The sequence below is a fragment of the Thunnus maccoyii genome, chromosome 18 (assembly GCF_910596095.1).
Source record: "Thunnus maccoyii chromosome 18, fThuMac1.1, whole genome shotgun sequence".
Lineage (NCBI taxonomy): Eukaryota > Metazoa > Chordata > Actinopteri > Scombriformes > Scombridae > Thunnus > Thunnus maccoyii.
Window position 1 is genome coordinate 8,481,426 of NC_056550.1, and position 16,320 is coordinate 8,497,745.

General features: G+C 41.2%; 3 protein-coding genes across 3 annotated transcripts; 2 read left to right on the forward strand and 1 right to left on the reverse strand.

Moving 5' to 3' along the window:
• The first annotated feature begins 256 nt into the window (after positions 1-256).
• On the forward strand, positions 257-7,548 carry smcr8a (Smith-Magenis syndrome chromosome region, candidate 8a). Its single transcript, XM_042394143.1, has 3 exons — positions 257-1,626; positions 1,808-3,589; positions 4,786-7,548. Exons 1-3 carry the CDS (start codon positions 1,025-1,027, stop codon positions 5,243-5,245), a joined length of 2,844 nt encoding a protein of 947 aa, XP_042250077.1. The 5' UTR covers positions 257-1,024; the 3' UTR covers positions 5,246-7,548.
• Positions 7,549-8,624: 1,076 nt separating this feature from the next.
• On the reverse strand, positions 8,625-11,877 carry bud31 (BUD31 homolog). The gene is made up of 4 exons (XM_042393000.1): positions 11,673-11,877; positions 10,152-10,274; positions 9,490-9,656; positions 8,625-9,118 (listed from the first exon to the last, which is right to left on the reverse strand). The coding sequence occupies exons 1-4, from the start codon at positions 11,764-11,766 to the stop codon at positions 9,068-9,070; spliced, it is 435 nt and encodes a 144-aa protein (XP_042248934.1). The 5' UTR covers positions 11,767-11,877; the 3' UTR covers positions 8,625-9,067.
• Positions 11,878-12,299: 422 nt separating this feature from the next.
• On the forward strand, positions 12,300-16,301 carry pdap1b (pdgfa associated protein 1b). The gene is made up of 6 exons (XM_042393644.1): positions 12,300-12,436; positions 12,775-12,866; positions 14,499-14,588; positions 14,855-14,976; positions 15,415-15,566; positions 15,814-16,301. The coding sequence occupies exons 1-6, from the start codon at positions 12,424-12,426 to the stop codon at positions 15,876-15,878; spliced, it is 534 nt and encodes a 177-aa protein (XP_042249578.1). The 5' UTR covers positions 12,300-12,423; the 3' UTR covers positions 15,879-16,301.
• Positions 16,302-16,320: the final 19 nt, after the last annotated feature.

The window sequence follows — 16,320 nt, forward strand, 5'->3', positions numbered from 1 at the left end:
TGGGTGGGGAACTGACTCATAACATCAGTATTTCTAAAATACTGGTTACAACCTGCTTCAAACGTAGACAAATGCTCTCCTAAACTGGAAAACTGGCAAATAATTGATGACTTTAAGGGCTCATTAATTTCATTGAAAAGAATAACAAACAATGATTACAGTGTAATTATTGTTTGTTATTCATTTATTATTAATGGTTATTGTTTATTTAGTTTGAATAGTATGTAATATTGATTTTAAGACATAACTATGAGTCAAAGAGTTTCACTTTCTATGAAATAGCTGAAGGATTTGTAGTCATTTACACTTTAAAATGTGAACTGTTGAAACCTTTTCACACTCTGTAATAACTTAGCTTTACTTACAGTCATCATAGACAAAAGATAAGAAAAAATAAGAAATTTCCTGTTTCAGGGTGGATTTTCTCCAGATGGGAGGTGGGTTTGGTCACCTGACAAGACTACAACCAGCTGGGTAAACATGGCGTCTGTCTCTGAATGTGAAAATTAAATCTGAGCTTGTGTCTGTTAGCGGTGTTTCTGTCGCTCCGACGCGCCGCATTAGAGCCGAAAACACAATGACGTGATGGATACGACGCATGAAGACATGAGGAGGAGAAGGACGCTGCTTTGTATTTTGACTCTGTGCACAGCTTGAATGGTCTGATGCCTGCTCGGAGCCTGTGACTGGCGCAAGATAATTGCTTTTGTTAACAGAGACACTGACTTGTATTTCTGCCGAGGTGCCTATTTTTATTTTATCAGACAAATATCAACGCTCCTGTTCTGTGGACTGGCCCTTGCAGGGGTGCAGCTGTAATTTGGGCACCCTATGCTCTGGGACCCCTTTTTAAATAATATAATTTATCTTGATTTTTTGTGGACCCTCTCTTGCTGGACAATGTGAGAGCAGAATGATCAATCTGACTGTACTCTGTGCCGCTGCGCTCTGACAGCTGGTTTGTAACCGTTAGTTGAGCTGCACTGTGTGTTGTGTGTCTCATGCCTTGCTCAACAACACCACTATGATAGGCTCACCTGACCTGGTGGCTTTCACTAAAGAGGACGAATATGGGCAGACCAGTCCTGACCCCTGGGCTCTCCCTGAGGAGTTCTCTGTTCCCCTCTACCCGCTGGCTGACTCCAACCCCTGGGCAAAAACCTCCTATGCCAAGTTCACCAAAGACTTCATCCTCATCTCTGAGTTCTCTGAGCAGGTGGGCCCTCAGCCTCTCCTCACCATCCCCGATGACCCTAAAATCTGCGGCACCTTTGATCTCAACTACTTCTCCCTGCGGATCATGTCAGTGGACTACCAGGCCTCCTTCGTGGGGCATCCACCTGGCAGCGGCTACCCAAGGCTCAGCTTTGTGGAGGACTCCAGGGTTGTGCTCGGCGACTCGAAGGAGGGGGCGTTCGCCTACGTCCATCACCTTACGCTTTACGACCTGGAGGCGAGGGGCTTTGTGCGACCGTTCTGCATGGCGTATGTTTCAGCAGATGAGAGAAAAATCATGCTGCAGTTTCAGGAGCTGTCCCTCCGCTTCTCACAGGCCTCTGAGTGTCTGAAGGCTGGAAACAGGAGAGCCTTTGCCAAGGAACTCCAGAGGAAGCTCCGAGACCTGGAGTAAGAACTTCAATATGACCATTTAACCTCAGCCCTGGTCTTACAGTGCAGGTTTTCAGTGTGTAATGTGTAATGTTGTGTAATGTTTCTCAGTTACTCTGATGCTCTTCTTGTGGAAAATGTTCTATTTTGTCAAACTCTTGACACATTTGCATCAATAAGTCTGTGTTCTTTCCCTCAGGTACACTCACTCGGTGCTGCAGAGGGAGGAGGGCCTGCAGCGAGAGGCGGGCCCTCAGCGCATGTACTCCGCTCACGCTGTGGAGAAGGCCAACGAGCTTGCAAATGTGGAAAAGAGCATCTATGAACACAGAGACCTGCTGAGACAGATCAGCTCCTACCCTCACCGCCCGCGCCGGGATCCTCACGCTGTCACCTGCCAGAAGTGTATGAACGAGTGCTTGAGGGAGTGTGAGGCGCTGTTAGACAAATACGCCAAGCTTGCCAACCCCTTCAGTTACACCAACAAAGGAGAGAAGAAGGAGGAAGGGCAGGCTGATGATGGAGGAGGCGACGAAGGAGGGGACAAGGAAGAGGATGAGAACGTTAAACGCAGGCCGTCCTACACGCCACAGCTGATCAAAGCGAAGTCCGCCAAGTGTTTTGACAAGCGCCTGAAGACCCTCCAAGAACTGTGTGACGAGACTTTCTATGATGCCACCGTGGAGCTCCTGAAGGAGACAGAGAGGAGTTTCCGGGGCGACTTGTGCTACCTGCACACTCGCCGCCTGGACAGGGCGCTACGAAGGAAACAGAGAGTTACCAACTTCCTGTTTGAGGAAGATCTCGGTGATGATGATGAGGTTGAAGGGAGAACACTAAGACCATTCTGTGCTGTGAACCATACTGTAGACAACTACTCGCTCTTAAATCCGCCTCCTATCGTGCTGGGACCAGAGCCTTTAGAGCTCGACTCTTTGGAGCCTCCGGACCCTCTAGACCCAGCTTCCGAGACCAGCCATACTCAGGAGAGTGAGCTTGGGCTTGAAGAGAGCCATCTGGAATCTTCCCCCTCAGACCAGACTCTGGAGACCCAGGAGAGCTCGGAGGAGACCAAAGGCAGCTTTAGCAGTGACAAGAGCGAGCTGGGACAATCAGAAAGGCAACAGAATCTGGCTGGTATGAAGTCAGAAAATCCTGATCCAGATCCTGATTCTGATTTGATCCCGGACCCAGACCATAACACTGACCTAGAGAGAGAGAGCAGCAGTGAGGAGATGGAGACCGCTGCCAGAGATGATGAAGGTGACAACGAAGGAGACCAGATGCCCATCTCTTTGCTGGAAGTGGTCTCTGAGCCGGAGGCCAGCAGAGAGGATGAGTGTGAGGGAGGAGCTGAGGAGGCGTCTGAGCTGTTGGTTCCATTAGACACAGCATGCTGTATGGCCCAAGAGGGTTTCCTTTATGAAGCTCCTGCACCAGAGGTGATACCTCGTCTGAGCCAAAGCTCCCACCCACAGCCCCTCTCTCAAACCCTGGTGGTCAACCAGGAGCCCCAGGCCCTGCTTCCACTCCAGGACGACTACGCTGTGGGTTCCCCGAGTTCAGAAAGCCCCGCAGCTGGGCTGGAGCTGCCTGTGGGGCTTCTGGGAGATGCAGTTTCCCGCATCTCAGCGGAGGACGGGTCGGACTGCACCATGAGTGCTTCTACAGGGTCTGATCGGGCCGCCTCACCGCTCGGCTACGGAGGGATGGTGACCCTGCGTCAGAGGAAGAAGGCTGGACAAGCAGCCTTGAGGTTTGTGCGACAGTACCCGTTTGCCATGCAAGCTCTGTGGTGTCTGCTGAGTGGCAGGACCCTGGTGGTGCTCGGGGCAGATGAGGGGAGAGTCCGCCGGCTGGTTGCTGCTCTGGCCCTCTTTGTGCCCGGTCCTGGGAAGTGCGGAGAGAGGGTTCAAGCTTGGCTGTCCTGCCCGTTCACCCTCACTGACCTGCAGAGGTGGAAACTTGTTGGATTGCAAAGGTATCTCCAATTTGCATTTTAATTTGAAGCATTTAACCTAAACTCATATACAAAGCTAACAGGAAGGGCTCATCGTAGAATATTATTAGTTATTTACATTGATTTACTAGAACATTGAGTTTGATGACAGAGTCTCCTTTGTTATCGATACTCTCCTGTTACTCATCTGGTATGACTCAGTCCCTGATGACTCATACAACCAACTATTCATCCTTCACGTATGTCCTTCTTTTTCTTTTTCCTTCTTTTATTTTTTCATCTTTACTCATTTTCTTTTTATAAATGAGTGGGCTGTGAATTATTACAGTATTTCACCTGTAGAGAGGAAAGTTGTAGGCGCGAGAGAGAGAAAGAGAGAGAGACACAGGAGGAGGGGGTCCGGTGGGATTGTGACTTTTCTGATTTTCAATTCAGTAGATACGTCTTGAATGATTCACCAAGTATTTTGTTCAGAACCTGTTGAACAGTGCAGTCGTGTGGCTGTTCAGCTCAGATAATGTCTGCTCTTTCTGTCACAATATCTGGTTGTTTTCCTCATATTATAAATGCGACACTGTTCGATGCCAAATGGAGGCCAACCTATACTGAATACTGACACCAATGTTACATATTGTATATATATTATTCATCTTTACACCCCTACCCTCTTAATGTAGAACATCTGAGCAGACAAATCCACATATTTACATATTAATTATTTAGTTGTTGTACAATGATGACTAAAAGCCACATGGTAACAAATATTGCTGTCTATAGAAATATACACTCCCATATGTGAGCATTTCAATATAAACTCCTGTAAGAATTCTGCAAAACAATTGCTGAATATAATAATTTGGCTGTTGAACAATGTGCAGATTTTGTACCAATGATGTAGCATCATTCACTCGCATGTTGTGGTTCAGCCCTCCAGTGTCACTGTTCCTAAACTGATGGAATCAACTGAAAAAAGGGTCATTCTTGTAGAGCTGCAAGGATAAGTCGATTAATCGATTAGTCAGTTGACAGGAAATTAATCAGCAACTGTTTTAGATTTGCAGATTAATCGATAAAGAAATGAATTGTAGTTGCAGCCCTACATTCTTGTACGGACTTGGGTGGGTAGTAGTTAACAATAATGGTGGAGGTGGGATTAAAGAAATTATTTGTTTTTGTCTTTACAAATGAACAAATATTTGTCTCTCTGTCCCCCACAGAGTGGCGTCCCCTGTGGGTTCCAGCATGCTTTACTCGCTGTCCCGCTACAGTCGCTACATCTCCATTCTGGATGCCGACCAGAAGACCTTGCGCTGTCCGCCGTATCGCGGCCAACTTCTTGCCAACATAGCCGACCACCGCACCTACGTTCGCCGTGGCTCCACCTACTTCCTTCATGTGCAGAGCACGCTCTGTCGCCTGGCAGCCAAGGCCTTCCTGTTTACCTTCACCCACCACCTCCACCTGCCGGTGAGCTCCACGGAGGGGCCAGAGGGCGTGGAGGGCCGACGCTGCTGCTTCCTGCAGGAGCAGCTGGGGCTGGGCGAGGAGGACAGCCACATACTGCTCTACCTCAGCCAGCTCATCACTCAGCAGTACCTGCAGCCCGCCAATGGGAGCAGTGCAGCAGCACCTTGTTTCAGTTTTAACTACACTACCAGCGTTTTATACAAAATCTAATATTATACTGGGAGGAGGATTCACACACATTTTAGCAGGAATCATCTGTGACCCTTTGGTCTTTAATGGACCAAAGGTGATCTCAATAAGGTCTAAGATCATTTTAGTTTCAGAGCAAACTGGTTATTGTTTTATCTGTGTAATCTCTCTGCCTTGCTGTTTTTTCTCTGGTCTCACTCTTTCCTCTGTGTGCAGGAAAAAAAAGAGACGGAGTGAGAAGTGAATGTCAGTGAGTGGTTTACTTGCGTGTGTTTGGTTCAGAGCATGTTGACACACACACACACACTAACACGCACACACACATATATATAATGTTGACAGAGCAGATGAAGGTCGGCTCTACTTATTGAGCCATTTGTGTGTTTTTCCCTTCCATGGAAATTAATGGTACTCCTGCTGGCTTGTTTTAAAGAGGTCAGTCTGCCCTCACACACATGTTATTTTTCATATTTTTCTTTTCTTTTTTAATTAATCTTACAAAACTCAATCCATCAAAGGCTGTCTGTGTGTTGTAAGTACTGGTCCAACCTCGGCCAGCCTGCTAACAGGTTAAACACAGCTTTGTGTCAACACTCACCAATCACTGAGCAGTTTCATCAGCTCTGATGCAGAATCATCTGAACTATATGTAGACATGTTTTTCAGGATTGCTGTAACAAACTTGCATATGCTGACATTTTCCGCCTGTGGAGAACAGACGTCCCTCTGAATCTGTCCGTGACACATTATTAGCACCATGTAGGCTTGTTACAGCTGGTTTTGTGACATGCGTCTCTTTGAAAACTAAAAGGAACCACATAACTTCCAAAGGACAAAACCTCTCTGAAGCCTTTCCTTTTTTTTATTTTATTTTTCACTCACCAACACTTTCAGTTTCCTCTTTCATACATTACTTTCTCTCTCTCACTGTGTGAATGAATTCTTGAACGCACATTCCTGCAGTAACCATGAATGTCCATTTTTGTTCAAAATAGAGACGCAATGTTGGATTTTAACTGAGTAGATTTGATGTTTGGGAGCATGGAGTAAACATTCCCAGAGGCTGTTTCAGGTTGTGATGCATGAAGAGAAGTGTATTCGCTGTGTGAATTAGATCCAGTCAGCTCCGCGTGATAATTGCATGTCCAGAAGAATAACGTCACCACGCACATACTCACCCATGAAGGGCCAGCAGCTGCCAAAACCTGCCCATATTATCTACTGGTGGGCATTTTCATGCATATGACATTACACAGTCAGGAGAATTTTAAAGCTACTTAACCTAAATGTATTGAATTTCACTGTTGTCTTAAAAGTTGTGTGAGAGTGTTGTGGTGTCAGCATGAGACTGTCTTGTGCCAGGTTGAATTATCGTATTGATAATATTTCTGTTTTGTTATATTTGGACAAGATGCTGAACAGTTTGAAGAGATGTTGCTGAGACGGTGATGTTTTGTTTGTATAGATTTTTATTATGTGAAACATTAATTTCCTGTGCCATCAAAAACAAAACGTTAACACCTGATTGAGGACAGTTGCCTTCTCAACGAGCCTTTGTTGGATCTGTGCTATGAACAAAAATCAACTGTTGTGTATTTATTGCTTTGGTACAAAAATTTAAATTATGATCAATATGCTGACAATACCCGGATTTTCTGATTGGAGGATGATGGAAAGCTGCACAAGTAGGAAATCATTATGTTTAAATCGGCCAGTGAAACAACACTGAAGAAGCATCACTGATAGTATTTTAGATTTTACTGTTCCTAATTGTGTGGCGTCAGTGATGCAGCTGCAATACTGTATCTAGGATGGTAACTGTATCTTGTGACTACATGGTCAGAGTTTGGATCTGAAAGGTCACACTATGAACAAGGCAGATTTAGGTTTTAAGGCATATTTATGTCACTGCACTGACTTGAATCAGGCAAATTCTTTTAATTATTAAGAGCAACCTCACCTTTCAATCACACCTAATGTATTATTTCAGTTTAGTGCTTTTTTTTGCTGCATGTGATGTCTTTTTTTATCGCTTAAATAACATATTTTTTCTGCTCAGATGTTGCAGCGGTTGTTTTATCAGCTATAGTCCCTCTAATGCAAAAAGGTGAATGTAATCTGAATAAGCCATACCACAGTGTGCTTAATATGTTGTCACTCAGTGTCCTTATGTTGCCATATCATGTCTGTTTGCGCACCTTTTGTATGTCATCATGAGGGGGGGCGTTACCGGTGATTTTTTTAATAGAGCACGTTGTGAATGTCTCAATGCTTTTATGTAATGTTGCTGATATTCATTTATTTCATTAAATTATTTGAATCCATGTCATTTTCTGTGTTGATGCCTGGTTCACACAGCAGTTCCTGTAGCTGAGAGTATCTGTTGTGTTGATAATGCAGATGCTGGAGGAGCAGACCAGTGCAGGCTACAGATCATCATTAAACATCAGTACTCCACCAGGCTGGTGTCTGTGTGACTCGCTTTAGCGGTGACAAATGTGCAAGCGTTTGAGGTGTCATGAATAATAAATGCTCATCTGCGAAGACGTTTAATTGCCCTGCTGGAGCAGCTGAATGAAAGGTGGCGACGGAAGAAAAAGTTTCAGTAAATGAAAGACAAACATTTGCACCAACACTGTCATGTTGAGTCTTGACATTTGACAGCTGGAAGTAGACACCTGAGTAAAGATAATCTGCGATGTTCGTGCCTCAGATGAGATGATAAAACACCATTTGAAGTATTCCCCCTTGTGAAAACAGTTTTATGGAAGAAAAACCCCTTTATTCCTATAATCTTATACTTATTCCTGTCTTTAACAGCTGCCGTGGTTTTGGCAACAGTGTCACTATATGTTATGTGAGATATATTTTCTCTGTATTGTAGTGTCCACAAGAGTAAAACAACCTGGAAACAAGGTCAAAGAGACGGATGGACTGTTTTTTAAATCATCTGTAGAAAACCATGTTATTTATGGTAAAGTGAAATGTTTTAATTTGGGAATATTGAACTATGATATTCATTGGTGTTTGCTCTTGAGATTTTGCTTTTTGTAGTCATGGTCATAGGTCAGACATAAAAGACAGATATTTTAGTCAAAATGCGGATGTATAATTATGTTGGACTTGTCCTCAAACACCTAAATCTCACTTTAATGATAAGAAACTGAACATCTCAGTATCTGTATTGTGTAGAAGTCAAAAGGATCAAAACAGAAGTTCAGAGAGATAAATATAAGCATATTTAGAGGTATATATTCATAAGATGAGATATGCTTCGAGATGAAGAATGGTAAAACTAAATTCTAAGTTGGGCTTTACACTTTAAAAACAGCAAAAGAGAACAAGTAAATCAGAGCAATTTTATTTAAAATCACACATGAACAATGATAAAGAAAAAAGTTTTCAGGTTTGAAGCAATGACATTTTAAAGACAAAAAACTTCCCCTCCCAGTTCTCTTTAAATAAAATGAAATACATCAGAATTGAAAATACCCTTCACAGCTGTAATGATGGGCCTAATCCAGAAACATCTAACCTAAACATCCTAAACTGAGTTTTTGGAGATTAGGGATTGACTTAGGTATTAAAAAAAACAACAGACATGGAAAACAAATGTAATTAGTACAATATGGACCCTCTCGATGTATAATCCCTTGCTCCCCTGTGTTGAAAAGTAGAGCAGTACTAAATACTGACCCCTATAAAAGGCAGCTGAGGATGATTGGGAAGAAATCAGTGCTGAAATAAAGACAATGTTGCATTATGGTTGTGAGAGTACACAGAGGGAAGCTGGGTGAGTCCCGATGTCCAACAGAAAATAGACCGGATGTCCAAAAACTGCACTTAGCCAGAACATCCTCTGCATCCACAGTGGGTGCATTCAATGATCCGTCCCTGAAGAAGAGAAGAAGAAACAGTCAGATTTAGACCACAGGTGAACATTTTATTATAAATGTCACCATGTGGTGAGGTAAGTGGATAACTTCATCATAATTCTTTGCTTTATGATGTATCCTGTGTCTTAAAATACAACAACGACACAACATATGGTGTTGTGAAAAGGTCAATGTTGAGTAATATGCACTGTCCCCTATAAATATACAAATAAATAAATAAACTAAAAATAAAAGTCTGCACAGACATCGAGAAGCAACCTAAAGCTTTAACACATATTTATATGTTTTAAAAAGAACAATGGGATTATCTTTAAAATGATTGAAAACAGATGACTTTAGTGAGAATCATTGAAATTCTGTCAGACTTACGACTTCCAGCTTGCTCTTGGGGACTCTGCAGATGCAATTGGTTCCGAAGTTGGTGTCTCTTGTTTGGATGCAACGCAGGCAGCACAGGTTCTCGTAGCCCTGCTTCTTCCACTTGGCAATCAAGTTCTTGTCTGCATAGCCCTCCTTTATACAGTACTCATACAGCTCTGCCAGGACACACACAGAAAGGCAACACTGGTTTGGTGTCTAGTACACAGAGTAGAGCTACAAATGGGTTTCATATGTCTGGTCACGTGCAAATACAAAAAAACAACAATAGGGAAAATGCTTTTTGCAAGGGAGAAAAAAAAACCCAAACACAACAAACATCTTAAAGTGTTAGGGACTTGGAAAATGTTAAATTCTTAAGCAATTTTTACTAACACGTGGGGAAATTAGGAAAGATGGCATCCAATAGCCCAAAATATAATAAAGTTTAATGTCACAGACTCCTTGGTGAGTCCTTAGAAACTCTTGTACAGATTAAGTGTTACTCAAACCCACAGAACTTTGTTTTAGTCAAGTTACCAAAGTTCCCTCCGTTACCAAATATGTCATGTTGAATTAAAAGGAAGGATTATATACAATGCTGAAAAGAGAAGAAGAAAGAGGAAGCAGGGAAAGAACAAAGGGGAAATGGGAAACATTCAAACCGTGTCTACCTCTGCTGATAGCTTTCCTTTTGTAGAAGAGGTCGTAGATGTATCGACTCCGCTGATGATGCAGCCTGAAAATTGGCCAGAGGGACTCCACCTTTCGTTTCCCCTCATGAGGCTCTGTTTCAGCTGGGACAGAGAGGAAAAACAAGAGAGTTAGAAAAGAAAAGAAAATAAAAAAAAGTGTGAGTAATGCCAACAAGGGATGTCACATCGGATATGATGCCTCAAAAATAAAGTACATTTCATTACAAAACCACTAATCTATTGCTATAACAGCCCCCTACTCTTTTTTCCAAAACATTCTGGGACCTGGCTGGAGGGATTCAGCCATGAGGGCATTAGAGAGGTCGGGCACTTGCTGGGTTATAAAGCCTGACTCACAGCCGGCGTTCCAGTTCCTCTCAAAGGTGTTAGATGGGATTGATGTAAGGGCTCTGTGCAGGTCAGTCAAGTTCCTCCACAACAAACTCAGACACCCATTTCATTATAGTCCTGGCTTTGTGCACAGGGGCACTGTCATGTTGAAACAGAAACAGTCCTTCCCCAAACTGTTGCCACAAAGTTGAAAGCACGATACTGTCTAAAAAATATAAATTGCATTTAGACCTGCAACAACTGGTCAATCAACTAGAAATTGACCAGCAACCATTTTGATAATCGAATAATTGTTTTAGTCAATTTTTAAGTAAATTTAACATTTTAATAAATTAAACAAAAAAACCCTGTTTTTTAACTTCTAAAATGTGCAGATTTAATGCTTTTCTTAGTCATACAGGATAGTAAACTGAATATCTGAGTTTCCGACATTTGTGTGGACAAAATAAGACATTTAAAGACCATTGATTCTGGGGAATTATAACGAACATTTTAACTACTTTGTGAAAATAACTGGCAGATTAATCAGTAATGAAAATAATAGTTAGTTGCAGCTGCAATTTTATTATATATAGTGATAGTAACAACACTTCCCCTAAGAGGAACTCTGACTGAGAACAAACACTATGCAGCCACATACTTTATGACATAATACAGCAACACAGACAAAAGTGTGTGTTACAGTGTGTGTGTGTGTGTCTGTCTGTCTGTCGTAGGCTACTCTTTGGAAAAAGTTGTTTTTTGGGTCAATGGTTAAGGTTAGGGTAAGGGAAAGTCTCCAGGAAATAAATGTAAAACTATGTAATGTCCCCAAAGATGATCTAGGTCAACATATATATGTGTGTGTGTGTGTGTGTGTGTGTGTGTGTGTGTGTGTGCTTCATTTGTTGTTCATGTTGTTTTGGTTGTTGTATTTCTGTATATTTAAACTTTGCTTTAAAGGAACCGTGTAATTGGTTTTTTTGGGGGGGGACAATATTTCCAAAACGCCAAAAAGCCCCGTTTTACGTGCACCACCCAACAATGTCCCGTTTGTGTAAAAAAAAATCCATCTGTTTAAGAAAACACGCAGTGAAGGCTGAAATGTTACAGGTGTCCAACACGCAGCGTTTGCAGGAGCATCGCGACAATCATCGCCTACCGGCTCACCTTCTCTCATTTTCTGATCCAGCTCGTCCAAAGTGGGCTCAATGAGCTCCCAGCCGTCTGGAGGTGGCTTCCGACTCCTCTTTACTTTGGGCATTTTGGTCTGTTTTTGTACAAAAGTAGAACAAAAGCTCCTGGTGTTTTGGTTTTGATTGAGCGAAATCCGCGTCTGGTCCTTCAATTTTGACGTCACATGGATGGGGTCCCATTTCACCTTCTCGTCTCTCGCATGACGTCACTTCATGAAATAAACTTAATACACATTTGTCAGCATTTTATAACCTGTTAAATCTCTTCTCAGATTAACACAATGTACACGTTTATATAAGCACGTATTCAGGTCAGTGTAGAGATGTTTACTGAGAGAAAATGAAGGTAGATGTCTTTCTGTCGTTTCTGGCATATTGCATCACTTTAGAAGACTAGCAACTTGCCTTACGATAAACACCATGATAGGTGTATTGTATTTTATAAGTCACGTTATTAAGGGGAATAAGTGAGCATTTTATAAGGAAATAAATACACAATTAAATTATAGTGGCAGATATATTTGCTAAATGCTTGGAATATTATCTATATTAAATATTTCTTCACAGGCAAATCTTTGAACAGCGCCTACTTAGAATAATATTGTGCTGCTCTTCACTACTGTGAGTTTAGCCAGCTGTCAGTTCGTGCTACTGCTTGAGCGCTGATGTTTTCTGTTACGATTTAGTTGTTAGGGAGGTTTTAATAAGGTTTTTCGTGTGTCAAAATGCCCAAAGGAGGTAAGAATGATCGTACAACCTGCTACTGTATGTTGAAATTATGTTTTGTGCCTCTGTTATTCAGCCTTACAGCAGGCAGCGATACAAAGGTGGTTTCCTAACTTACATGTCTGTGCTTTTAGTGGTGTCTAAATATGAAAACAAGCATTGATAGCATCTTTATAATCTCATCTGCTTCTTTTGGACGCCTGTCTACTCGCTGTTATTCACTCCTGCTGTTCATATATGCGTTATACAAATCTCTAAATGTGTGTGTGTGTGTGTGTGTGTGTGTGTGTGTGTGTGTGTGTGTGTGTCTGTGTGATGACATTTTTTTTTCATTATGGTCATCGCTGCAGGCAAGAAAGGTGGCCACAAGGGTCGCATGCGGACGTACACAAGCCCCGAGGAGATAGACGCACAGATGAAGGCAGAGAAGGAGAGGAAAAAGGTTGGTGGGAAGAACGACATCTCCAAAAAAAGAAAAAAAGAAAAAATCCCCATCAAACTATCCCAACTTCCACAAGCAAATGTTACTCTCTTGGTGTTTCATCTTTAAACTTATTTTTTCTCTCCACACACTCTCAGTTTCATTTGGACCAAACTTCACAAAAACAAGTCTATATTCTTGGATAATTGCTTTCAGATGCCATTTTAAGGATTTTAACTATATCATTTTTTGTGTGGAAAAACCATATCAGACACAAATTAATATTCAAAGTAGAGTATTTTATATAGCCTACATCTTAAAACATGCCAGGAGGGGATCTTTAAGCTGAATGGTCAGCTATTTAACTAAACAACAGAGAGAAACAGAGTTTCTTGCAGCTTATGTTATTCCAATAATAAATCATTTTAGATGCCATTCCCTCTGGAGTAGTTATGTTGCTTAGAGACACTGACTTTAATGTTCCTGTTGTTTCTCCTCTGATCCTTGTGAAACTGCAGTAGGTAAAATCAGTTTTTCAGCGTGGTGTTGCAACAATAAGAAGATCAGAGCTCTTTTTTTAAAGGTGATATTGTAACAGTTCCTGCTGTAGTTTCATACTGGGATGGGGTTGTGGGAAATATTCCTTAGAGGAAAGTCTGGACTTTATCCTTTCTAATAAAGGGAGAGAGGTCACTTTCAGACTGATCCATCAATTCTACCCAGTTGATCATTTTTTTCTTAAATATAAAAAGAACATTGAGACCTGAAACAGCTGTGCATCTGTTCAACTATATTTACATGTATTTTTTAATGACTTTTGTTTTTCTTTTAAAGATGTTTTCGTTGATGTTTTTGATTTTCAAAAGGAAGATGAAAAAAATATTTTTAGATAAATCTTATTTTCTTTTTTTTCTAAATTTTACATACATAAATGTAGATTCAATAGGTTTGGGCACCTCCTGCTTGTTTTTAAAATTGTGCTGACTCTATTAATTTTTCCAAAAAAATGCTTCTGAAAGATCTGTGTTGATATGTTTATTTAATTTTTTTTTTTTTTTTACTATTTATTAATTTATGCTTCTCCCTTTGCTCATTTTATCTACTTATATGTATTATTGATCTGTTATTCATGTCATGTCTGTGTCCTCTGGTTTTAAGTTGTATGTTGTTTTGCAATATGCGATTTGTTTAATTAAGTTTGGAAAAAAGTTGGTGGAGAGTGTAATCCAAAGGCTGTCCAATCATTTACCACACAGCGTCGAGAGAGGGCAGGTTTTCACTAAAGGTCCAGTCCAACTTCCATAAAGTTGGGTGGTCAAAATCCAAAGCAGAGTCTTAGCTCTGATTATTGGCTCCAAAAATCCAGGACACACCAACATTTTTTCATAGGACCCCTCCCACCCACCCCGTGTTTCTAACTCCTGACCGAAGTTTGTAAAGACCAAATTATGCTTCAAACATTGTAGTTCATACAATATGCTGCTGTGTTTACAGATGTTATGAACAGCCACACTAAAAGGCAGGGAGAAGGCATGTGCTGTATGTCCAGATGGATCAAAAACCTGCTTACACACGTGTTGTATGTATCCTCTGTTGTCTCTGCAGGTGTTTGACTTGATGCCTTTGTTTGTTAATGTCGTCTGTGTGTTTCAGGACGAGGAGGAGGGTGCAGCTCAGACTGACATGTCAGAAGAGAAGCTACCGGCATCAGGATCAGAAGACAGCGATGATGAAGGTTCCCAGGTATCACCACACTAAATCTATCCAATCACCTCTCAGTATTATATGTGTACATGTGAAGCACGTTGTAGCTTAAGGTTCTATAGAAATTAAGTTTACTTACTTTTTGTATTATTTTTGCTTACTCCTACTATGAACGTATTCACATTAATCCAGGACTGCTGTCTGCTCGATAGTTTCTTATGAACATAGTCGTGTTGTCATTTCAGTGCTTGCTACATTTCAAGAATTCACTTCATGCTGTCTGAGCTGTTGCGATGTGTTTGCAGAGGAGGAGAGCAGGTGTGGAGGGCTTGATTGAAATCGAGAACCCCAACAGAGTGGTTCAGAAATCCAAGAAGGTGATGCACATCGAGCTAGATGAGCCCAAGCAGCTATCAAGGAGAGAAAGGTGTGTGTTTTGTCTCAAATTTTAAAAATTGAATGATAGAATTCGTATGATATGACATTTTTTTATTGTAAAAAAGTTAATGTCCACATTTTAAGGTGCAGATTTATCCTTTCTGTGTTTATTATATCTACACTGTACTTAAGTCATTACTTAAATACAGTTAACTGCTAGAAGTTTCAAAAAGCATATTTCTAGTGTATTTTGTGCACCATAGTATATAAGTGTGATGGTGCAGTGTGAAACCCTGACACCGCCCTGCATGTTACAGTTAACACATTAGCATGACTCATATCTAAAGTGTCGATTTTTTTTTTCTGTCTTCTGCTTATAAATTCTCAGTGATGTTACACTTCTGTAATTGCAGTCAAAAAAGGTTTAAAATGACTTTCTTTATGTCACTTTCTCCACCTTCACACACACACACACACCGCTACACAGAGAGGAGATCGAGAAACAGAAAGCGAAGGAGCGCTACATGAAGATGCACTTGGCAGGGAAGACGGACCAGGCCAAAGCGGACCTCGCTCGCCTCGCCATCATCAGGAAACAGAGAGAGGAGGCGGCAAGAAAGAAAGAAGAAGAGAAAAAAGGTAAACTGATTGAGCTGTACTAAACATTTAATACGGTGATTATCATACACTGATGATAAATATTTACTACCCTAAGCCAGTCAAACACTACGAGATACATATCTTGTCATTTTTACATCCAGATCTTGTAATTATGAGATTCATAAATCATAATGATGAGATAAAGTCTCCTTTTTTTTTTTTAATTTCTTGAATGTAACATGCTTCTGTATCAAGCTGACTGTCCGTATGTTTTATTTTCTCACAGCAAAAGATGCAAAAGAAGCAGCGGCAGCAGCAGCTAGAGGAATGAACTCCCTCTCACTAAAATGATGCAGAATATTTATCAGAGCCATTTTCACATGTTTATGGACTGGCGCAATATATATATTTGACTATTTTTAAAGGAAGAGCTATGAAGAGTATTTCACTTTATTGTAACATATTACCATTTGGGAAATGGTTGAGGAGACACCAGAGGAGAGGAGCATGGAATAATGACGATATCGATCCCTCCAGGAAGGAAAGCTACAATCGAGAACACATCGGTCATCACGTACACTCGGAATCAACCCTTCTAACCTATGAGCTTGTACATGATATTAATTATGGTTTACTTATCATTGTACAATTGCAACTTTGCTAACTGAGCTTTGCCACTAAGTTTTTTTGGGATCTTACATTGTATATAACTGAGTCATGAAAATATTTCAGATGAATATGATGAAACCCATAAAATGTGTCTGCTCATTTCTTTATTAGGTTTACTCCCCTG

What these genes read in the sequence shown, in the direction of transcription:
- smcr8a (XM_042394143.1), top strand. Translation starts at nt 1,025, where the DNA reads ATGATAGGCTCACCTGACCTGGTGGCTTTCACTAAAGAGGACGAATAT. An exon ending in AGGAAGCTCCGAGACCTGGA is followed by an intron (nt 1,627 to 1,807) that starts GTAAGAACTTCA and finishes TCTTTCCCTCAG; the next exon opens with GTACACTCACTCGGTGCTGC. An exon ending in AAACTTGTTGGATTGCAAAG is followed by an intron (nt 3,590 to 4,785) that starts GTATCTCCAATT and finishes TGTCCCCCACAG; the next exon opens with AGTGGCGTCCCCTGTGGGTT.
- bud31 (XM_042393000.1), bottom strand. Translation starts at nt 11,766, where the DNA reads ATGCCCAAAGTAAAGAGGAGTCGGAAGCCACCTCCAGACGGCTGGGAG. An exon ending in AAGGAAAGCTATCAGCAGAG is followed by an intron (nt 9,657 to 10,151) that starts GTAGACACGGTT and finishes GTGTCCTGGCAG; the next exon opens with AGCTGTATGAGTACTGTATA. An exon ending in CCAAGAGCAAGCTGGAAGTC is followed by an intron (nt 9,119 to 9,489) that starts GTAAGTCTGACA and finishes TCTCTTCTTCAG; the next exon opens with GGACGGATCATTGAATGCAC.
- pdap1b (XM_042393644.1), top strand. An exon ending in CAGCTATCAAGGAGAGAAAG is followed by an intron (nt 14,977 to 15,414) that starts GTGTGTGTTTTG and finishes ACCGCTACACAG; the next exon opens with AGAGGAGATCGAGAAACAGA. An exon ending in GAAAGAAGAAGAGAAAAAAG is followed by an intron (nt 15,567 to 15,813) that starts GTAAACTGATTG and finishes ATTTTCTCACAG; the next exon opens with CAAAAGATGCAAAAGAAGCA.